At 38.2% G+C, this 24,149-nt stretch overlaps 1 protein-coding gene across 23 annotated transcripts in view; it reads left to right on the top strand.

Annotated features, from left to right (window-relative positions):
* The window catches only part of mycbp2 (MYC binding protein 2), a 109,143-nt gene that overhangs the window by 33,591 nt on the left and 51,403 nt on the right, over window positions 1–24,149 (top strand). For 17 of the 23 annotated variants that reach the window (XM_079880710.1, XM_079880727.1, XM_079880731.1 and 14 more), the window contains exons 12-32: window positions 5,327–5,531; window positions 5,616–5,780; window positions 6,866–7,024; window positions 8,148–8,352; window positions 9,038–9,183; window positions 10,207–10,317; window positions 11,793–11,897; window positions 15,354–15,473; window positions 15,648–15,729; window positions 15,827–15,944; window positions 16,039–16,243; window positions 16,339–16,492; window positions 17,507–17,679; window positions 17,945–18,070; window positions 18,233–18,360; window positions 18,468–18,559; window positions 19,860–19,994; window positions 20,078–20,161; window positions 20,252–20,348; window positions 21,115–21,307; window positions 22,610–22,884. In XM_079880710.1, the coding sequence (XP_079736836.1) occupies window positions 5,327–5,531; window positions 5,616–5,780; window positions 6,866–7,024; window positions 8,148–8,352; window positions 9,038–9,183; window positions 10,207–10,317; window positions 11,793–11,897; window positions 15,354–15,473; window positions 15,648–15,729; window positions 15,827–15,944; window positions 16,039–16,243; window positions 16,339–16,492; window positions 17,507–17,679; window positions 17,945–18,070; window positions 18,233–18,360; window positions 18,468–18,559; window positions 19,860–19,994; window positions 20,078–20,161; window positions 20,252–20,348; window positions 21,115–21,307; window positions 22,610–22,884 (3,078 nt within the window). The remainder of the gene's footprint in view (window positions 1–5,326; window positions 5,532–5,615; window positions 5,781–6,865; window positions 7,025–8,147; window positions 8,353–9,037; window positions 9,184–10,206; window positions 10,318–11,792; window positions 11,898–15,353; window positions 15,474–15,647; window positions 15,730–15,826; window positions 15,945–16,038; window positions 16,244–16,338; window positions 16,493–17,506; window positions 17,680–17,944; window positions 18,071–18,232; window positions 18,361–18,467; window positions 18,560–19,859; window positions 19,995–20,077; window positions 20,162–20,251; window positions 20,349–21,114; window positions 21,308–22,609; window positions 22,885–24,149) is intronic. The other 6 variants (XM_079880721.1, XM_079880723.1, XM_079880724.1 and 3 more) reach the window with 3 other exon arrangements.

A 24,149-nucleotide genomic window follows, 5' to 3' on the forward strand; every position in this document is an offset into this window, starting at 1 on the left:
TCTATATTCCTATATGTCTCTTCATTCATATTTAACTGAATCTGTGTTACAGAAATGTTTGATTCTTCTTCATGTGGTGGTGAAACTATTTCTGTCATGCATAATCACAGCATTGGATTAGAGGCAGAGATAAAGCAGATCAGGATTGGGTAGATGTATTGTCCTTATTAAATTCAGATAGTTCACAATCATCTGACCATTTAACATGTACATTTATTTTGTAATCCTCATAAATCTAATCTACAAGTGTAGGTTGTGTGAGTGAGTATGTGTGTGCCTGTTTGTTTCGCAAGTGTGTGAGCATTCACACTAGGGCTGATGGCAGTAATGGTGTCTCTTGTGTGAAAGGGACGGCAGCAGCAGAGAAGGCCTGTAGAGTCGCACACATGCTTAAATAACTGGAAGTAATTTGATTATTCTACGCTTCCAGTTGAGCGCCGAGGCTCTTTGACACTCTCTGAGGCTGGAGTGTTTGAGAGGCCAAAGAGAGCACAGCTTGTGTGTATTTACACATGCTCCTGGAGCAGCACAAATAAAGGGGAGTGGACAGGCTCCAAAACTGACACACAGTAAGCACTAAATGCAAGTACAAATTGGTTTTTGGCGAGTACATAAAATAATTTAATGGTAACTTGATTAGAATAAAAAAAAAAAAAAAAAAAAAAAGTTCTGTTAAGTAATGGCCTTAATAATTAATTACCGGTTTATTATCTCAGTTGAGCTGCCGTTGTCAGGTGTGGCAAAAAGTTAAATTTGGACACTGGGTGTGTCTCATTGATCTGAAGTGTTGGAGTGTGTTTTAGGGAGGTGCAGTGAGTGTGTGCCAGTATCGTTAGATATGGGAGCTGCTGTAGGTTTATCATCCTTTAAAACTTATCTGAAGATTATCCAGTCCAGTGAGCATAGCAGTAAAAACAGGCCTGACTGAGTCATGACTGGGCAAATTTCCTAATAAATGCAGTGGCCGGTAATAGAAGAGAAGGTTATGTAGTTTTTCGCACGCATCATTAATGGACTGCAGAATGCTGATCTGTGTTTTCTGTCATCATTGATTGTAGTCCTTGAGTTTTCCATTCCAGGAGTACAGTATTTATTTGATATATTTTAATTAGTTTTAAAATGTGTATATATATATATACATACAATTCTAAATGAAGATTTTATTTTAAATATTTTAATTATATTAATTTTAGTATTTTATTCATAGAATTAATATTTAAATAATAATAGAATATCTGTGTGTATCTGACCTACCAAATCTTTTTCTTGTTTGTCTTCAAACACAAGACATGTCAAGACATGCAACGTCAGGTTTGTTGAATGATCCCAAGATCCCACACAAACCTCTTGAAAGCAAAGAGTTTAAAAAATATATTTCTTCAAATGAGAATAAAAAATATATCTCTTCACTTGAGTTTGCATTGGGCACATTCTCACAGTTTTTTCGACAAATTCAGTATAAAATAATTATAATAATCGTGATTTTTATTATGATTATTATTAAATAATATATCAAACAAAATAAGAAGTAGTGATCGACCGATATTGATTTTTTATAACCGATACCGATACCGATTATTTGCATGTTTATGTGCCCGATAAACGATATGCAGAACCTTTATTTATTTATTAATGTAATTCATTTTAAACAGTTTTAGAAGGTTTATGTGCCGTTTAATAGGTTTAAAGAGTGAGGAATAATTCACTGGGTAATATTAATTCACTGAATAATATTGGCTGAATAACATTGTCAGGAAAGTAACAAACAAAACAGCATATACAGTGAGGAAAATAAGTATTTGAACACCCTGCTATTTTGCAAGTTCTCCCACTTGGAAATCATGGAGGGGTCTGAAATTGTCATCGTAGGTGCATGTCCACTGTGAGAGACATAATCTAAAAAAAAAAAATCCAGAAATCACAATATATGATTTTTTTAAACTATTTATTTGTATGATACAGCTGCAAATAAGTATTTGAACACCTGTCTATCAGCTAGAATTCTGACCCTCAAAGACCTGTTAGTCTGCCTTTAAAATGTCCAACTCCACTCCATTTATTATCCTAAATTAGATGCACCTGTTTGAGGTCGTTAGCTGCATAAAGACACCTGTCCACCCCATACAATCAGTAATAATTCAACTACTAACATGGCCAAGACCAAAGAGCTGTCCAAAGACACTAGAGACAAATTGTACACCTCCACAAGGCTGGAAAGGGCTACGGGGAAATTGCCAAGCAGCTTGGTGAAAAAAGGTCCACTGTTGGAGCAATCATTAGAAAATGGAAGAAGCTAAACATGACTGTCAATGTCCCTCGGACTGGGACTCCATGCAAGATCTCACCTCGTGGGGTCTCAATGATCCTAAGAAAGGTGAGAAATCAGCCCAGAACTACATGGGAGGAGCTGGTCAATGACCTGAAAAGAGCTGGGACCACCGTTTCCAAGGTTACTGTTGGTAATACACTAAGACGTCATGGTTTGAAATCATGCATGGCACGGAAGGTTCCCCTGCTTAAACCAGCACATGTCAAGGCCCGTCTTAAGTTTGCCAATGACCATTTGGATGATCCAGAGGAGTCATGGGAGAAAGTCATGTGGTCAGATGAGACCAAAATAGAACTTTTTGGTCATAATTCCACTAAACGTGTTTGGAGGAAGAAGAATGATGAGTACCATCCCAAGAACACCATCCCTACTGTGAAGCATGGGGGTGGTAGCATCATGCTTTGGGGGTGTTTTTCTGCACATGGGACAGGGCGACTGCACTGTATTAAGGAGAGGATGACCGGGGCCATGTATTGCGAGATTTTGGGGAACAACCTCCTTCCCTCAGTTAGAGCATTGAAGATGGGTCGAGGCTGGGTCTTCCAACATGACAATGACCCGAAGCACACAGCCAGGATAACCAAGGAGTGGCTCTGTAAGAAGCATATCAAGGTTCTGGCGTGGCCTAGCCAGTCTCCAGACCTAAACCCAATAGAGAATCTTTGGAGGGAGCTCAAACTCCGTGTTTCTCAGCGACAGCCCAGAAACCTGACTGATCTAGAGAAGATCTGTGTGGAGGAGTGGGCCAAAATCCCTCCTGCAGTGTGTGCAAACCTGGTGAAAAACTACAGGAAACGTTTGACCTCTGTAATTGCAAACAAAGGCTACTGTACCAAATATTAACATTGATTTTCTCAGGTGTTCAAATACTTATTTGCAGCTGTATCATACAAATAAATAGTTAAAAAATCATACATTGTGATTTCTGGATTTTTTTTTTTAGATTATGTCTCTCACAGTGGACATGCACCTACGATGACAATTTCAGACCCCTCCATGATTTCTAAGTGGGAGAACTTGCAAAATAGCAGGGTGTTCAAATACTTATTTTCCTCACTGTACATCATTGCATTTTGCAACTAGTATGTTATTAATTATTAATAATGTTTTTGTCGGTCTACTCTATAGATCATGAAATGCTTTCTGACAAAGTGCTGTTTATCTATGCATTTACACAGAACTATAACTTAGGCTACTCAACCGCGGTCGCGCGTGGAGATAATAAATAATGAATTTATTTTCCACAGAGCGGTATTTATTTAGATTTGTATTAGCGAACATTTTTTTCAAGACTATATAAACAGCACTTTGTCAGTTGGCATTTCATGATCTAGATTGAATCTAGATCATGAAATCCAACTGATAAAGTGCTGTTTATCTATGCATTTACACAGAACTATCAACCGCGATCGCGCGTGGAGATAATAAATAATTAATTTCCACAAAGCGGTATATTTAGATGTGTATTAGCGAATTAATTGCTATGTAGTAAATGATAATATAATCTAGGGTGTTTAAACAAGATAATCTTGTCAAAAGTTTCATTCAGTGGCCATGCTTGAGCATTCCTGATCATCAACCCAGTGAGTGCTCAGCAATATGAACAAACTTTTTTTTCCGAGACTAATGGTGATCAAATACAACAGATAGAGAATTAAATTCAGTGCTTTTATTTTCAACATGAACTCATTCATGTCTGTTTCATTTAATTCATGTAAAGTTACGTCTTTATTGGGGCAGGACATGACGGATTACGCTACGTGACTCCATGAGTTCGTCTCAATTTCTTAGAACCAAGCTGCATAAACTATATCAGGCATTTGTCTCAAATCTCATTTCTGCATGTCTGTTATGTTAAATAAAGTTGAATAATTAAAGCAAAGCAAGCAGAACATAGGCTATACTTTACCTGTGCACAGAGTTGTTGTTGACTGATCTACTCAGATGCGGGCTGCAATGGCGGAATTCTCAAAACGACCACAAGATGGCGCCGTTTATCGGCGAATCCGATATTACAAAACCGATACCCTATTATGGGAAAATGCTTAAATATCGGGGAAAATATCGGTAAACCGATACATCGGTCGATCACTAATAAGAAGGATATTGCAACTGTTGTACTGTTAAAAAGGATTAAATAAATCTAAAATAAAGTTTTTTTTTAGTACAACTGTAAAATTACAACACTATTACAATACTATAATACTATTCAAATTTAATCTCTTAATTTTTAGCAATCAATAATAGAAGTGGTCTAAAAAATGTCATATTTACTGTAATTAAGAGATGACAACCCGTGACGTTCTTCTCGGAGCTGTTCACGTTCTCAGACTCAGATTTATGCATTTCTATGGCAACGCTATCAATGGCGAATTGAATCTGCAGCAGTCAGGTGGTAAAAGTCAGAGCTCTCTTTAGTCGTTTCATTATTATTGTAATGTTATGTGCTTTGAGACATGAGGTAATTTAACGCTGTCTCTCATGGCGCTTTGCAGACTCTTCTCTGGGTGTGTGCGTTCATGTGTTTTGGAGAAGGCGTGGCTTTGGAGACACTCTTTGGAGCTAGCTTGCTATTGCTAGCCTCTCTGAAATTGCTTACCCTAGCTTTTAAATCTCAGTCTGCACATTTTCACAATAGCACTAAGCCATATTGTGATATTGATTTTATTTTGAAATATTGTGCTGCTTTAATCCTGCCTAACATTTACATTTACAGGTTTAGAACGACATGACGGTGAGTAAACAGTGACAGATATTGCATATTTGTGTAAACTATCCCTTTAATAGGCCAATCAGGCACAGTTATTGTCTGGTGCAAAATAGTTGTCCTGTCACTACCTGAATGCCTTAACTAGTATCTGTATAAGAGTTCTTGAGTGCCATTTCAGCGGTTCATTTCTATTATCTCAAAGAGGTATTGGTTTGTGCCATTGCACACAGGCTTGATAACACACAAGGGAGATGTAAACATGACTGTTTTCCTCTCCACTAATGCAGATCTACTATACTGGAAAGTATCAGAGCCTCGGCATCAAGCAGGGCGGCCCGTCGGCTGGGAAATGGGTGGAGCTGCCAGTCACCAAGTCGCCCAAGTTTGTGCAGTTTTCAGTGGGCCATGATGGCTCTCACGCCCTGCTGGTGGCAGAGGATGGGAGCGTCTTCTTCACGGGCTCCGCCAGCAAAGGGGAGGATGGAGAGTCAAGTATGAACAGAATTATTATCATGTACATACTTGATCTGACCTAATGATTAATGGCCAACCTCTTATAATGGTGTCTGTCTTTAGCAAAGAGCAGGAGACAACCAAAGCCCTACAAACCCAAGAAGATGATCAAACTCGAGACCAAGACGGCCATCTACACGGCCTGCAACAATGGCAGTAGCAGCATTGTCACTAAAGATGGAGAGCTCTACATGTTTGGCAAGGATGCCATTTACAGCGACAGTACCTGTAAGTACCCGTTAAAGATGGCAGGAAAGAAATGATGGCCTATCATAATGCTGTCTGTAAAACCATATATCTGTCCTCTGTGGGAGAGATTATTTAGAGCCAGTACATGATCCACATTCACAAAAGGGGGATATATTTAGAAAACTCCATATTTGGATGTTCAGACTATGTACATAAACGGTTTCTTTTTTTCTTCCTCTTATGATTGGATTTCTGCCAGCTTATTTTTGCTGATATAGCAAATATTCTTGCAGTTGATGCCCTACATACGGGATACTCAGTTTTGCAATTTACAGTCATGTGTCTTTTTTTTTTTTTTTTTTTATCCTGAAGTGGAGTTTCAGGATATGCAAATACTGTCATCCATGATTGCTGCATATTGATGTGCCTCTTGCTGCATATTAAATCACCAAACTATGTGTAGCCCATTTAAATGGCTTTATGAAATCAGTTTTATTTTTTCCATGAATTCCGTTTTTTCTGTTTGAATTTTTCTGGGTTCAGTTTTCTGGGATTTCCTTCTTAATTTTTAGTCTTAAAAACGCATGACTCATTAATTGAGATCACGAAACTTGTACAATTTGACGATTTATTAAAAGTTTAACAAAAATATAAATTTTAGGGCCCATGCAATCTGTTTATTTTTTCTCAAAATCTGTTTTTATTCTTCCCACATTTCATGTTTTCAGTTTCAATTTTTCTGGATTCCATTTTAATGTTTTAATTAATTAAATGTTTTAATTAATTAAATTAATTAAAGCGGTATTTAATTAAATACCCCCCCCCCCCCCCCCCCAAAGAATTTTTTTGAAAAATTTAAATTTTTACAATAGTAGGGCCCTATAAAATGTTTTATTTTTTCAGAAATTCTGTGTTGTCTGCTGTCACGTCACGTGAGTGTAACCGCAATATAGGCAATAGTCCAAAATCTCCAAAGTTTCTAGCAGTTAATCGTGTCTCCTGGTATATCGCCCACCCCTGAGTATCATTCTCTTCACCGCTGCTTTATGTTAAAATGTTATGAGAGATTTATTAGCATGCGTGATTAATTTTTTTTTTTCCCATTATTCATTTTTGATTTGCAGGTCAGGTGTCAGACCTGAAGGGACAGTTTGTAACTCAGGTAGCCATGGGAAAAGCGCACACTTGTGTCCTGACCAAGAGCGGGGAGGTGTGGACATTTGGAGTGAACAACAAGGGCCAGTGTGGTCGAGACACTGGAGCCATGAGCCAGGCAGGGAAAGGTGAGATCTGCTTAATCAAAACCAAACATGAAAATGTACTATTATACACTAGCAAAGGCCCTGAATAATAAATGAAGTAATTCTTGACCTTCCTGGGAAAATTCCACCAAATGGAATGATAGGTATAATGCAACATTTTCTATTTCTTTTGTGGAGTTTCTTCTCAAGAAAATGAGATGAGAGGGAAAAGGGTTTTATTTGTATTGTTTGACAGTATATTGAGCTACTAGTATTTATTTCTGATGTGTTGTGCTGAGTAGCTTCACCCACAGTAAAATCTCATTAGTTCAGAATCCCAATCCACATAGATAAACTAGGGTATAGAGCTGGTCCAGTGTTCCACGACCGGGACGAAAACCGCACTGTTCCTCCTGGACCCAAGGTTGTATCGGCCGAATTTTCCTCTCCAGTACCCTGGCACAGACTTTCCCGGGGAGGCTGAGAAGTGTGATCCTCCTGTAGTTGGACACACCTTCCGGTCCCCCTTCTTGAAAAGAGGGACCACCACCCCGGTCTGCCAGTCCAGAGGTACTGTCCCCAAACGCCATGTGATGCTGCAGAGGTGTGTCAGCCAAGACAGCCCCACAACATCCAGAGACTTGAGGTACTCAGGGCGGATCTCATCCACTCTTGCCACCGAGTAGCTTCTTTACTACCTCGGTGACTTCATCTTGGGTGATGGACGAGTCCACCTCCGAGCCCTCGGCCTCTGCTTCCTCAATTTCCTCGAAGTATTCCTTCCACCGTCCGACAATATCCCCAGTTGAGGTCAACGGCATTAGTCTACCGTTACTCCAAATTTATTTTTAAAGGAAATCTGTTGGTATGAAATTGAATTTACATGACTTATTTTAGAAATAATTTCACAAAAACTAAATATGATTTATATTAGTGGGCCTACGAGTGGAAACATCACAAGCTGTCTCTGATGTACTGTAACTGTCATTTAAATAAATTCAAATGGTGTTACAATTCATGTACATTAATGTTTTATAGACAGATATATTCAGAAATATTCATACCTGACCATAACTAACATTTTGAATCTGAATCTCAGTTGGCTCTGTCAGGTTGTGTAGTCAGCTGCGTTTGAAAGCATGTTTTTAATGTGTTCCTGTCGTAGCGTTTGGTGTAGAGAACATGGCCACCGCCATGGACGAGGACTTGGAGGACGAGCTGGACGAGAAGGAGGAGAAATCTATGATGTGTCAGCCAGGCATGCACAAGTGGAAGCTGGACCAGTGTATGGTGTGCACCGTGTGCGGAGACTGCACTGGGTACGGCGCCAGCTGTGTGAGCAGTGGCCGACCTGACAGAGTGCCGGGAGGGTGAGAGAAACCAAACAACACACACAAATCACCATAATCCAGCTATTATTTCAGAACAATAATGAAATACCATGAATACAGTATTTTCTTTCATTGTACTTAACCGGCCACAAGGAACATGACTAAAAAGAAAGTTAATTATTATTATTTTTTTATGCTAATCAAATCAAAAATTCAACTAATAAATAATACATTCTCAAAAAGTAAGAATAAATTAAGTTATGGTTAAAAATTGAGCTACTTTTAACTATAAAGTAATAATAAATCAGTTATAATTTGTACTTTTAAAATAACATTTAAAAACATTTCTTTCTTTGTTTTTGCAGTATTGAAATGGCACAATAGTTCATTTTTAGAAAAAAAGTCAACTTTTAGCATTTCAAATTCTTACAATGTATTTTCTTACATTTTTCACTGCATGTTTAGAACACTTAGGTATTGTCTTTTTTCTACTTTTGTTGAAAAAAATAAATGTAGAAAAGCTGAATAAATTATTTTTAATCAACTCAAGTAAAAGTACCTACGATTAAATTCGGCTGAAAAAAATTCGACTTTTTAATTATTTAATTATAAAAAAGTACTGTAACGGGAGTATTTGTTACGTTTTAATTGTGATATTTACTCTCATCAATATCTATAGCACTACTGCAGTCCTTACCCATTCATGTGTATCTCTCCTCTGCAGGATTTGTGGCTGCGGCTCTGGTGAGTCTGGCTGTTCGTCATGTGGCTGCTGTAAGGCATGTGCCAGAGAGCTGGACGGTCAGGAGGCCAGGCAGAGAGGAATCTTTGATGCTGTGAAGGAAATGATACCGCTGGACCTGCTCTTAGGTACTGAGGTGTCATCCAATCACATTCGTTACAGCTCCATAGCCATCAAATCATATCTCTTTCCTGTCTGTGAGCCATTTTCATGTCAAATGTTGAACCATACTGTCTGCATGCATGAAGTATTCCGATTAGGGGAGGGCAGAATGAAAATATAACAATTACAAATTAAACAAACAACATTTTTAAAATATAATTTAAAGTCACCTTGAAACGCAAGTTGTGATAGTCTTTTTCTTGCCTATTGTGATGTAAATTCGAGTGAAATGGCTTCTTGAACAAGGAAAAAAATGTAGTACGGAACTTGATTTTGTCCATCGGGAATTGATTGGATCGTTGGATGGTTGTGGTTTTCTATTGCTGTGCTGTGATGTCATGTGAGTGACAGGTTGTCCCCCCCTCGCATTAGTAAATACGTCTTCATAGAAGAGGGTGTGGAAATAATTTTTAATGAAGATTTAAAGGGCATGTTTTAAAATACTTTTGTGCATGGATAAATCATTTATAATAAATACTGCAAAATGCCATACAAAATAAGAATTATCCATTTTGATTTCATGGTGACTTTAATAACCATGTGGGAAAAAAAAATTTTTCTTTAAATTATTATTTTTTTTGTCGAGGTAATCCTATCTGCTAAAAATAATGAAAAAATAAAATGATAATAATAATATGCATTGCAATAAAAAAAAGTTTTGCAGCATTCATACAAACTATATTGGTCGATCGCTAATTTCTAAAATGTCAACTATCATACTGTCCTGTCCTAATGGAGATCATTGGTCACTGGCTGCTTTTGGCAATGTTGTCTCTGTATATTTGCCTAGTGAAGCAGCACTGTGTGTGTGTGTGTGTGTGTGTGTGTGTGTGTGTGTGTGTGTGTGTGTGTGTTTTGTTGGGATCACCTCGCTGCTCTTGTCTCTCACTGTCTTGCATTGCGTCTCATGCTCATCATTCACCTGCCTGTGTTGTTTCTCGTTTGTCTCCTTCTTTGGCCCCGCCTGTGCTGGACCTCTGTTATTTTAGCTGTGCCTGTCCCTCCTCCCCCAGGCGTCAATATAGAGGAGCACATCCAGATTCGACAGGAGGAGAAGAGACAGCGCATCAACCGCCGGCACCGGATAGAGGAAGGTCGAGGTATGACGCCTACATGACCAGACCCCAGAATAAACCCAGACATCCCGCACGTGTTTGACACACAGTATTTTTCAGTATTTACTGTGTAAAGCCAGAGCTGGGCGATACATTGAATATTCACAATAGATTTGAGAGGAATTTGCCAACTACTGTTCAAAAGTTTGGGGTTTGTAAAATTATGTTTTTCGAAGAAGTCCAAGGCTGCACTTATGTGATCATAATCAACAGTAAAACAATAATATACTTAAATATTTTTACAATTTAAAATAACTGTTTTCTTTTGTAATATATTAAAATGTGATTTATTCCTATGATGGCAAAGTGACATAATTGAAATTCTTCATTGGCACATACTTCAGAAATCGTTCTGATTTGGTGCTCAAGAAACATTTCCTATTATCATCCAAGTTGAAAACACTTGTGCTGCTATTAATATTTTTGTAGAAACTGTGATACATTTTTCAGGATTCTAACGTTCAATAAACAGCATTTATTTGAATAGAAATCTTTTGTAACATTATAAATGTCTTTGTCACTTTTGCGTCCTTTCCTTGCTTAACAAAAGTATTAATTTCTTTAAAAACAAAATCTCACTGACCCTAAACTTTTGCAACGTTATGAACATTGAGAATTTCAGTAGCAAAAATAGCTTTTGATTCATTTTTGTGAATCAGGTCCAACTGTGTTTCAGAAAATTGGATTAAATTGAAAGTTCAGATTGCTTTGCATAATTTTTCAGAAGTATAAACGAAAAGTTTCGAGTAAATATATATATGGATACATATTGCTGTTTAATGTTATATATTGGTCTCCATGGTGTTCATATGTCTTCTGTATTTTAACTAGATTTTTTACATTATTTTTGTAAATTACACATTTTGAATTTACAATAGCTATTTTTTAATCACTTTTTTTTTGCCAATTAAGAGCAAATAAATAAACTTTGATATTTACTGTATATATATATTTTATAAACTCAATTTTTAATTTTTTTTTTTTTAATTTAAGGTTTTAGGTATATCATCCAGCCCTAATAGTATAATTCTTTTTAACATCAAAACAAATTTTTTTTGGACCATAAAATGACATTTGACCTAATTGAATGCCATAGACAGGCCACTGTGAATGTCACTAATCCCTCCCCCATCAAAAACATCTAATCATAATCCATTCTCCTGTTCACTCTGTCATATACAACCTTGGTTATGAGCACTTCATACATCCATATAATATTCCTCTGGGTTCATGGATGGAGTATTATTACCTACTCGATTATACTCCAAAAGCGGACTGATCACCCGAACTCTCAGCCTTCTACCTTACGTTTGCTTGTCTTCTCTGGGAGTGGGTTGCTTGTGGAAATTCCCTTCTTGCTTGTGTTTTCATAATGTACCATGTGTTATATACCATGTTTTATTTTCCATTTGTGAGATGCTTTTCCCCATGCATGTGAAAGTTTCTCTCTCCCCCCATAGGCCCCCTTGTTTTCCCTGGTCCCCTTTTTATGAACCAGCGTGAGCAGGTGCTAGCAAGAATAAGACCCCTTCAGGCCTTTAAGCTAATGCGGGAGAGACTCAAAGGTACTGCGGTCTTCACTACAGACTCCACCTGGAGCCCCATAATGCCGTTTTTTCCTTCTTCCTTCAACAAACTGTACTCTTCCGCTTTCTTTGGTCCCAATAACATCTCTCTGCCTGCATCTATTCCTCTCCCTCTCTGGTGAAAGAATAAATACCTAACTTTACTACCTCTTTTCTCTTCATAATAATCATTTGGCCATATGTTGTATGCTGTGTGCATTGAACAATCAGACCCTGCAGCCAGGTGAAAAATATCATTGCTGAGGTTAAGATTAAACCAAACGGCTCATTTTCTCAACTAGACTGAGACTAGAGAATTGTCTTGTTATGGTAATTATTATTGGGAAAACAGTGGCCAAATCTTCACTTGAAATAGCACATGGCTTGTCATAGTTTTCACAAGGGCTTAAAATAAATCCTAGTGCTTGGCCAATATAAATAGAACTTAATGCTTTGTAGTTATTTTAAGAAACATTGAAATAATAGTCGTGCTAATTTACCATCTGAATGCGTTTTATTATTTGCCCAATCCAATATCTAGGTCAATATCAGAACTTTTCTATTATTAAAGGAATAGTTCACCATTTTTTTATTATTATTTACCCACTTTCATGTCGTTCCAAACCCATTTGCTGTTGTTATATTAGTTAAGATTATTTTTAAGAATTGCATCTCTTTTCCATACAAAAGCAGTTTATTGTAGGCTGATAGCGGCAGAGTGTCTCACTTTCATCTGTTATCTCCAACAACATGATTTAGTGCAGCAGTAGCTGCCGTTGTCATCTTTCTTCTGATTTATGGGTGGAAACTAGCGTTAGTGTCTCTGGACTGGAGTAGATTGTGCAGACGTTGTGATGGTTTGCGTGACATTAACGTGAAACCAGACTTCATTCGCCCCAATGGAAAGCATATTTACACTGTACCATTCACCATGTAGAAAATAGTAATTGTGTGAACAAATGACCGATTTTAGCTGCAGCTTCAGCATCCATATATAATGTAGGGGGTGAGATGCTTTAGATTCTAGAGAGCATTTGATTGGACAGAAAATCTGATGAAAAGCTGAAGTGCAGAGTGATGTCATCAAGATCATTGATCCATATTAGCGGAACTGAAAGGACAACGCTTGGAACGCTTATGTCTTCTAAGTGTGAATTTTGTCACTGTTTTGGAGCACACTAGCTTATAGATAACCTTAAGGCTAACATATTCATTCTAAAAGCCCCAAAAAATTCAATTTTGATTGCATAGGGACTTCAGTGCTTAGGTTGACAAACTCTAGAAGTACTAACATATTCAGGAAAAAAGGTAATGAATGGATCCCAGAACTCAGAAGATATACCAGTGTTGCCCTTTATTGTATACCTAATGTTTTCCAAATGAATGAAGCTCTTAACATCTCTCATCCAGTCATCGAAAGATGAAGGGGAATTTTGTTTCCATAGCAGGAGAATGCGCCGTCTAGCAAATAATGTTGAAAAAGCAAAAGCATTCATAGTACATCTTGGCAAGCCAGTGACATTTGCCTCCAAATGTCAAAAAATTGCAAAAAAAGAGCAAGGCTCAATCTGTTTCTTTGTCACTAAGGAAAACCAATTAAAGTTTGATTGGCAAAAATAAGTTATTGATGGACATAACCAAAGCATATGTATTAAAACTGCAGGAAGCCTAATGGCTACAATTATATAAAAGATCAACACCAGTCTTTTATTTTTGCCAACCTCACTTTTTTCCAGTGAATTCTATTAATACATTTTAATTGGATAAGACTATGACGTGCACAAATAGAAGAGGTATGAACATGGGACAGGATCTACTTCCAAGTCTCATCTTCAAATGTGAGGCAAAGATCCGACTCACACTGTTGTTCAATAAATGAAAGAGAGGGAGTTGAGATGGAGGAAATATGCCTGTATAGAGTAGACTGTGCACCCCTTTTATCTAAGGTTACTACTTTGACAATCTCATCTAGCGAAGATTTTGGCGGAAGATTCAGAAAGTCAGGGAATTCATTTTTGTACAATTTCTGAGCTGCAAGTATATAAAAACTGTAATCATTCTAATAAATGTATATTGAAATGTACTCATTATATATTAATAAAATCATCTTTACATTGCTGGCACACTCTCCATTTAAGAAAAATGATTCAAAAATTTGAAGCGTTCTATACTAATGCGCTTTCTTCACTGTAGCTCATGCACACACATTCAGACTGTCACTCACACAGTCATTCAGCAACACAGAAACTTCTTTTATCAGTAAAATAGCTTAACCACTGAAGAGCTCCAGTATCTTTCTCAGCAATGAGTTGGTAACATCACTGTTTTTGAAGCTTTGAAACTCACCGCTTCACTGTTAATAGAGAAACGCGGCACAGACTGAGGTAATTCATACATGCACAATCTCTCTCTCTCAGGCCAATAAATGAACACAGACTTGATGTATTACACATTTCTGTGAATAGAATATCAAACTGCAAGATTACCGATGTTTTCAGAAAGCCAGCGCTTTTATCCACAGTGTAGACCTGCGGTATGTGGTTGCCAGGTTGAGAAAAATAAGTAAAACTCTTCACTGTAAGTGTAAGCTCTGATTGGGGGATTACTTCTCCTGATATCAGACATCCCCAGTTATGTTCCTCTGCAGGCCAGAACTTATTCTAGCCTAAGCTATAGACCTTATGTAGCCCCGCCCCTTTTCAGAGCTGTGCTCATTGTCTTTTGACTTCTGGGCTGTATTTTCACAGCGAACTTGCGTATTTATGAATGAACGGCTCGTTTTAAAATCTTCCCGGTCTACTGACATTTGTTAAGACATCTGCTTTAAACATTACAATCCTCATGATAACTTTCGTTAACTTTACATTAAGTAAATCCACTTCAAAAGCTAATTACTCCTGGACAGCAATGCCATAGAAATATACAGAGCGACAGAAGTTCAAAGACAATATTCTAAAGATGGCGGCACCCTGATTTCTCTGGTGCATAAGGTCTATATTCTATTCATTAATTTCGAATAAACATGTTGTTGTATTCAAATGAAGCGCAGTCCTCTGCTGTGCACGTGCACGGAATCGATTCAGAAGCAGCTGATCTACATCTCAATCAGTCTGGAGTAAATGGAGCCCACTTTTCTTGTTCCTTCTTTGGGTTTGTGCCACAAATCAATGGGAAATCTATTTTATTAACCCCCAGAGAGAGAGTATTTAAGGATGTGTACAATCACTTATAACTTCCCTCTCAGTTTATCTCCTCGCCCTTTATTCTGGTCCTCCAGTGTCCACGCATGCCAATATTTCACTCCTTCTCTGTTTTTCTTCTTTCCTCTGAGGCACCAGCTCATTTCTCTTCCCAGGTCGTTAACAGTCCCCAGATTCACCTGCTGCCTTAAGACATCCATCTCGTCTCTTGCTGTCCTTGTCTGCCCTTTACCTCACGGTCTGTTCTGTGTTACAGATGGCAGCAGTGAACGTGGGGACAAAGATGCCAGTAAGATCACTACATATCCTCCCGGGTCCGTACGCTTCGACTGTGAGCTGCGAGCCGTGCAGGTCAGCTGCGGTTTCCACCACTCCGGTGGGTGAACATCTCTTCTGACCTTGATGATGTCAAAGGAAGCCATTGTTCATGTTCCCCATCATTAGTTTGGATCAATATTTGATGTTCCTATTTTATGATATGGTAACTATGAGTTGAAGTACTATATCCATTTGTAATGGTAAAACTGTTTTTTTATATATATTTTTGCAGTGGTATTAATGGAGAATGGAGATGTTTACACCTTCGGTTACGGCCAACATGGACAACTTGGACATGGAGATGTTAATTCTAGGTAATGAGGGTTTTGATTCATTAATTTATTTATTTTTAAATGATTGCCAACAAAAAATATCAACTCATGGCTCCTTTGATTTTTATCACTCACACAGAGGGTCTCCCACTTTGGTGCAAGCTCTGCCTGGCCCCAGTACTCAGGTGACAGCAGGCAGTAACCACACTGCAGTGCTTCTCATGGATGGACAGGTCTTCACCTTCGGGAGTTTCTCAGTAAGTTAGCTGTTTCAGTAATTAAGTCTTTTTATATTGGCCTGATTTTATGTTTGTTGAGATCCTGAAGATATATCTCGTGTTGTCTCAACAGAAAGGACAGTTAGGGCGACCCATCCTAGACATGCCCTACTGGAACGCCAAGCCCTCTCCAATGCCCAATATTGGTGCCAAGTACGGCCGAAAGGCAACGTGGATTGGGGCCAGCGGTGATCAAACCTTCCTTAGAATCGACGAGGCGCTAATCAACTCCCACGTCTTGGCCACCTCCGAGATTTTCGCTAGCAAACACATCATCGGTATGTTCTCTTGCTTGATTCACTTGTGTGGTTTAAAGGGCCTATGTGTTGTCTCCTGTTAAAGTCTTTATTGACTCCCATTCTGGTCTCTCTAGGTTTAGTTCCAACATCTGTATCTGAGCCTCCTCCCTTCAGATGCTTACTTATCAATAAACTGGACGGGAGCTGCCGCACCTTCAATGACTCAGAGCAGGAGGATCTCCAGGGTTTCGGCCTGTGTTTGGACCCCGTCTATGATGTCATCTGGAGGTGATGTTCATAGCTGTCTGGAGTCGGCTGACTTAAAGGGATAGTTCACCCTAAAATTAAAATCAGTAAATTATCGTTTATTCACCCTGGTGTTGTTCTAATGCCTTCTTTCGTTTTTGGACCACAAAAGGAGAAAATGACGTCTGTATAATGGCAGTGAATTGCGACCAGCATCAAGCTTTTTAAAAGAAGCTCAAAAGTATCATAGAATGATCCCATGTAATACGTGCCATATATACCAAGTATTCTGGGGTATATGGTAGGGTTTGGTTAAAAACAAGCCGAAGTTGATTGCATTATTTAGTGAAAATCCTGATTAATCAAGATTAATAAATATGTGACGTGAAATTTAACACCTAGAAATCTCCAGACCAGAACTCTGTTTGATGACAGTAAGTATTATAGTTAACAGATGTGAATGTTATAACTCGAACGCAACGGATATATTCACCTCAGAGAAGGTACATGGATTGTATTTCATGTCGCGATTTTGTTAATCTTGATTTCGCACAACTTTTTCTGGGTAAGACGGAGTGAACTGTGGCACTAATAGTCCCACAAACGCGCTCGTCATGTAGCCGTGCACAGAAGACCAACGGCCAAGGTCAGGATTTTTGTTAAGCAATACATTAAACTTTGGTTTGTTTTTAACCAAACCCTAGTGTATACCCCCAGAACATTTGGGATATATGGGACATGTCGCATGGGATCATTCTGTGATACTTCAGCATCTTTTTTAAAAAGCTTGATGCTGGCCGCTATTCACTGCCATTATATAGGCAAGCGTGAGCGGGACATTTTTAAAAATTCTCCTTTTGTGGTCCATAAAAGAAAAAAGGGCATACAACATTAGAACAACACCAGGATGAGTGATGCCAAAATGCCACATTAAAACACTACACAATTTCTCAGGATTTCAGTGGTCTTCATCTGTTCTACTGACAATAAATGATATTTTATGGAATATTTAAACAACTATATCTTCTCAACTAAGCCGTCTCACTGTTCTTTCAGGTTCCTACCTGCCACACGTGAGATGTGCTGCTATAACGCCGTGATAGCAGACGCCCGTGTGCCCTCTGCTTCGGACATCCAGGCCCTCTGCAGCATCCTGAGTCCTGAACTGGCTCTTCCCTCGGGCTCCCACGCCAGCACCACCCGTTCCCATGGAGCGCTGCACATCCTGGGTACCACAACATCATTCTACCTCAGCTTTACTCTGTTTGCTGTGCAGTTCACAGCACTCTTGTCAGGCAGGATCTCAAAACCTGTCAGGAATGAAGTCACTCGATGGCAGAACTTTCGACGCTTGCTATCTGTTCCTCATTGAGTTTTGCTGCTGTACAGAGCTCTTTGACTGACGTTGTCTAAGGAAGTGTGGCAGTCTTAATAAAAAATTAAACACTCTCAGCCCGGTCTTGTAGTTGTAGTGTGTCTTTTGGTTCTGTGCAGGTTGTCTGGACACACTGGCTGCGATGCAGGAGCTGAAGATGGGAGTGGCCAGTGCTGAGGAAGAGACTCAGGCTGTGATGAAGGTTTACTCTAAAGAGGACTACAGTGTGGTCAACCGCTTTGAGAGTGAGTTCATCCAAAATCATCTATATATCTATAGCTGTTACAGTTCTAAATAATATTTTAGACTGTTAAAGGGCACATATAGCAGATTTACTTTAATTTTTCAATTAAAATGAAAGGTAAAAATTTGATTGATTGTGTTTTATGCACACTGTTTTTTTCTAGGCCATGGAGGAGGCTGGGGTTACTCTGCACACTCAGTGGAGGCCATCCGCTTCTGCGCCGATGCTGACATCTTGTTAGGGGGTTTGGGTCTTTTTGGAGGCAGAGGGGAGTACACTGCAAAGATCAAGGTTAGGTCCTATCTGAGTGTTTCCTTAGTTTTGACCCTCAGCCCACTTCATTCTCACGAGTTTTCTGATTTTTGGTTTGTGATTGAAAGCTGTGATTGTGTTTGCAGCTGTTTGAGCTGGGTCCAGATGGAGGAGACCATGAAACTGATGGAGACCTACTGGCCGAGACAGATGTTCTGGCCTATGACTGTGCTGCTCGGTATGCCTATATTCAAAACAATATCACTTCATTATTTCAAGAATGCTGGTTGAGTAGTGTATCTAGAGAGCAGGATACATGCTAGTTATGTATATCCCAAAGTAAATGCTATTTATAAGTGTTATTTTTGTATTATTTATATACTATTATAGTATTAATTATTATTTTCATCTTAATTTTTGTTTGTTTTAGTAATTTTTATTTTGGCAATATGCTTGTAATTTTTTTTTTTTTTTTTTTTTTCACTTTTCAGTTTTAGTTAGTCTTTTTAGTATTGCAACCTAAACTTCCAAATTTTCATCTAATTTATAATACATATTATTGTATTACATATTTATTTCAATTAAAAACCATGCACACTTTTCAGGCTAAACATTGCACAAAAAGTGGCTAGGTTTTAAATTATACTGTAGATGTACTTTTCAAAATGAAGACAAATACAATTTTGATCATGATGAGTTAAAGGTGCAGTAAGCGTTTTCTGAGAAACGCTGTTGAAAGTGGATCAGACCAAGCATCAACACACTTGTAGCCAATCAGCAGTAGGGGGCATGTCCACTCATGATTGGGAGGTCAGAGAGTGAGCAAGAGGGAAAGAAAGTATGGCTAAGAGACATTACCAAAGAAGCTCAGAGGAATATCACTGGAAAAAGAAGGGTTATGATCACGCAAGAGCTCCAGGACCCACGTTAATATTAGAAAAGCTTTCCAGCGCTGGAGAGACGTTAGAGAGAGGGAGGGTCTGAAAACGGATGCAGAGGTTGCGTTATATCTGCTCTATTAGTGATTAACATTGGTTTTGCTGTGTTGCACAGAACCAAGATATGCTGTTGTTATAATGTTAGCTATAATAACAGGACAGTTGTGAGTGTCATTGTTTGTCTGGAGCTGCTGGTTGTGCGATGAACAACCAACTCTCGCTTGTATACACTCTTGTGTACTGTATGTTCAGTTTGTTCTTCCTTGTTTTGTTCATCATCTTTGCTTACTTTTCACGAAGCATCATTTTGCATCGCTTCAGCTATAATAAAGAGACATCCACTCTTGCATTGCGTGTTTGTGCATTTTGGGGGCGGAGCAATGAAGGGAGAGGGGTGTGTGTGTTTGGGTTCATTTCAAATGTTGAAACAGTGTTTCTCAGAAATCGCTTACTGTGCCTTTAATGTGATGAACTATATCTCTGCTAGGTCTTCATACATTGACTAAGATATTTAAAAAAACAGCAGTTGATTACAAGACAAAATGAGCAAAATGGCTCATAAATACTGGTTATTTGTGATGGTTTGTTTTGAATATGCAGGGAGAAGTACGCCATGATGTTCGATGAGCCTGTGCTGCTGCAGTTGGGCTGGTGGTATGTGGCGTGGGCTCGTGTGTCTGGACCCAGCAGTGACTGCGGCTCCCACGGACAGGCAACCATCACCACTGATGATGGGTACGAACACACTTATTACTGTGATTCTTTTAGCATTATAATGCTAGAAGGCAAGGATTATCATCATGAACTCTCTCCTGCAGTGTGGTGTTTCAGTTCAAGAGCTCAAAGAAATCAAACAACGGTACTGATGTGAATGCTGGACAAATACCTCAGCTGCTGTACAGGTACATGAGAAATTTTAGTTCTGTGCCTGTTACTTTGATGTATCAGGTGTATTATTTCATTCACATACCCATTTTGTTCTGATTTTCCAGGTTGCCCTCTAATGATGGTAACACATCCAAAGGAAAGCAGCAGACCAGTGAGCCTGTTCACATCCTCAAGCGTTCTTTCGCCAGGACCGTGTCTGTGGTATGTGTGTGCAAAAACATACTATTTGCTTATGGGCCAGTGATGTGAAGCTTAAATGTTTTTTTTCCCCCTCCAGAGCTAATGTTATCCTCAAAAATACATTAAATGTAATTCATATTTACATACCGAGTACATGCTGTATGTAAAATATTTGATTACGTTTTACTTGATGGTTTCACCACTTGACACAAGTTACTGAAGCCAAGTTGAAATTTGTGGAAGCCACTTTTTAGGCAAAATTGGAAGTATTTTCATAGAGGACCCCTTTGAATCAGAAAGTGAAAAAACAAACAAAAACAAAAAAACAGACAGTTTGCCCTTTTTTGCCATGGCAAGGACATAAACACACAATTACTTACAACTTGGCACTTTTTAAACTAGATTATAAAAAGACAACTCTTTTCCACCATCGCTGGCATCCTTGTTTGTCATTGACCCATAAATATACTCATGCTCAGCTTCAAAAGTTTGACCTGCAATTTCCTGAAAAGGAGATGTTAGCATTACTAGCTTGTATTTTCATAAAATATGCTTCTGTCTTAAGAAATTGGCAAGGAACGGATGAACAACAGCCAATTTGGAATGGTTTATTCTTTAGTGTATTTGTATTGCTTGTTGTTCTTTAAGGAAATCCCTTTACTATTGGGGCTTTTTTTCCTGGTGTTCTATCCGCTTGGTACAGTCAAACAAACAAGCCAAGTTAATAAAAGGTCAGATCCTTGGTTCATTTCCAAGTTTTCCAAGTGTGTGTTTGTTCTTGTCTCAGGACTGTTTTGAGTCTCTGCTGAGTATCCTGCACTGGAGCTGGACCACTCTGGTGTTGGGGGTGGAGGAACTGAGGGGACTGAAGGGTTTCCAGTTCACAGCTACTCTTCTGGACTTGGAGCGCCTGCGGTTTGTGGGCACCTGCTGCCTGCGACTGTTGCGTGTCTACATCTGCGAGATCTTCCCCATTTCTGGTATTATATCTCCTCTGTTGTTTAAAGTATGGCGGTAGCCCACTAGCTGTTTGTCAGCTAACAACGGACAATAAATGGTATAACAAACATCTTAATTATCATTTTAAGAGGTCTTATATTTGAGGATAGAAAAACAGCAGTCGCGATACAGCCTTATGTGAATATTAAACTTCAGTCTTTCTTTTGAATGAGCAAAATTTTAATATTGGCATATTTCGGGCTTGTTTGTAATTAAAAGTCCTGCATTATGCTTAAAGTTTTTTTTTTCTTTTTTTTCTGGGTTATTATTAGTAATGGTTACACAAACTGTATAGCTGGAATTTAATTCAAAGTAAACTCTTGTTGATTCTGTTTGGGCTGCCCTGTCACAGGAAGGAAAGAGAGCATTGTATAACACACATTATTCAATATAAAGATTTTACTAGTATCTGTGTTTTACCAATATATACAGTTTACACACTTTAAAGTAGGCCTGTAAATAAATACTTATTTATTAAATACAGTTTGAAACAGAGATATTTAAAAACTAATTATCCATTTTGCTTGTAAATGTTGTTTTTGTTAAAGAAAATTTTATTGTAAAAATGAATTTTATCAAAAAATGTTATACAAAATGTTGTCAGTACTTACTCACCCTTAAGTTGTTCCAAACCTGTATGAGTTTCTTTATTCTGTTGAACACAGAAGAAGATATTTTAAAGAATGTCAGTAACCAGACAGTTGACGGCACCCATTGACTTCCATAGTAGGAAAAAAAATACTACTGAAGTCAATGGGTCCCGTCAACTGTCTGGTTACCGACATTCTTTAAAATATCTTTTGTGTTCAACAGAAGAAAAAAATTCATACAAGTTTGGAACAATATGACGAGTAAATGATGACACAATTTTTATTATTGCGTTAACCGTCCCTTTAAGAGCACATGTGCTCCTTAGGGGAAAAAAAAAAATGTGAATTTATTCAAAAAGGTGTCAAATTGATTTTGAACACTTCTGTGACTCTCTTGACACTGTACTAGTAGACCTTGTCACCAGCTCTTACTGTTACACTCTGAACCTGTGCTGTCACTTCTTGCTGAGTCGTACTATCGATGTCACAAGTGTAATTCCCTTGAGTTACAGATGTAATCAATATTGATTGACAGGGTCTCATGTCACACTAGTCCTTTAAGAACATGTAATGAAGAGGAAGGCAGCTTTGTGCCAAAGGACTAGTCTTGAGGACCTTTGACTGAAAGCATGTTGTTTAGACAACATCACATCTGCATTGTATTTTATACTTCTGTTTGTGTCTCTTATCTAGCCAGTACCAAAGCTGTTGTGGAGGAGTCCAGCAAGCTGGCGGAGTGTGTAGGAAAGACACGAAGCCTCCTGAAAAAGATCCTGTCAGAAGGAATGGATAACTGCCTGACCAAGCTGGACAATGACCCGCAGGGATATTTGAGTCAGCCCCTCACGCTGCTGGAGGCCGTGCTGCAGGAGTGCCACAACACCTTCACCGCCTGCTTTCACTCCTTCTACCCCACGCCAGCCCTGCAGTGGGCCTGCCTCTGCGACCTGCTCAACTGCCTGGACCAGGTATTCACAAGCATTAGACTGAAGGTGTGCTTAAAAGGATTGTCCACCCACAGGGAGAGACCCTCATGTCGTTCCAAAACTGTATGACTTTCTTTCTTCTGTGGAACACAAAAGAAGATATTTTGTTGAATGTTGGTAACTAATCAGTTTCGGGTTCCAGTGACTTCCACTGTATGGAAAAAATACAGTGGTAGTCAGTTTTCCAAAACCGTCTGGGCATCAACATTCTTCAAAATATCTTCTTTTATGGTTAGCAGAAGAAAGTAAGTGTGTAAATGATTCCAGAATTATTCTATTTTTAGGTGGACTATCCCTTTAAATCAGCAAACGGCCCATTTAGGCCAGTCTATAAATCATAAATGGATGAATCTCAATAAACCTGTCAAGAACAGTTCCAGGTCATAATTTCATTCAACATCAAAAGGAAGAAATAGCAAATTATGATAGGCATAAATAAATTTTTGCCCTATTTTAGGACCATGTTAAAAAACTTTTTTTATTAAGAGATGCTGAGTTTAATTTATGCTTGGTAATATAATATATTACAGTCATTTTTATTACACTATTGAAAATCTAACGATAATCAACATCAAGAATAATGTGGAACACAAAAAACTCAATTAAATTGTTCTCTATTATGGTGGAAATGTGCCTACTTGTAATGAAAGAAATACAAACACTATTTATATTTGTTACATTTTACATTATTAGTATCATCTTCATTATTATATTTTTATTTATTTTTTAATATTTATAATTCATTTATAATATTTTAGTGCATTGGGTATTTTAGTTAATTAGACTGAAAGTGTTAAGATTGGGGAAAGTGTAACATTTTGCAGTTCTATTATTATATATATATATATATATATATATATATATATATATATATATATATATATATATATATATATATATATATATATATATATGTATGTATATATCTCTCTATAAATTACAGAAACGTCTGTCTGTCTGTCTGTGTGTGTGTGTGTGTGTGTGTGTGTCTGTCTGTCTGTCTGTGTGTCTGTTAACCACATATCTCTCGAACCGTTAGTCCGATGGATTTCAAACTTGACAGGTGTCTCGCTACGGTCACGAGTAAGTGCAGTGCCAAGTTTGACGTTGTTTGGATGAGAAATGCTAAAGATATCGTTAAATATATCATTTTTATAAGGTTGTGGTTTAAAAATAAACATTCTGACACTAGAGAGTTGTATCGGTCAAAGAAGCCCCAAGAAGGTTGTGGTTTAAAAATAAACATT

This window comes from Squalius cephalus (assembly GCF_949319135.1).
Source record: "Squalius cephalus genome assembly, chromosome: 9".
In the NCBI taxonomy this organism is placed as follows: Eukaryota; Metazoa; Chordata; class Actinopteri; order Cypriniformes; family Leuciscidae; genus Squalius; species Squalius cephalus.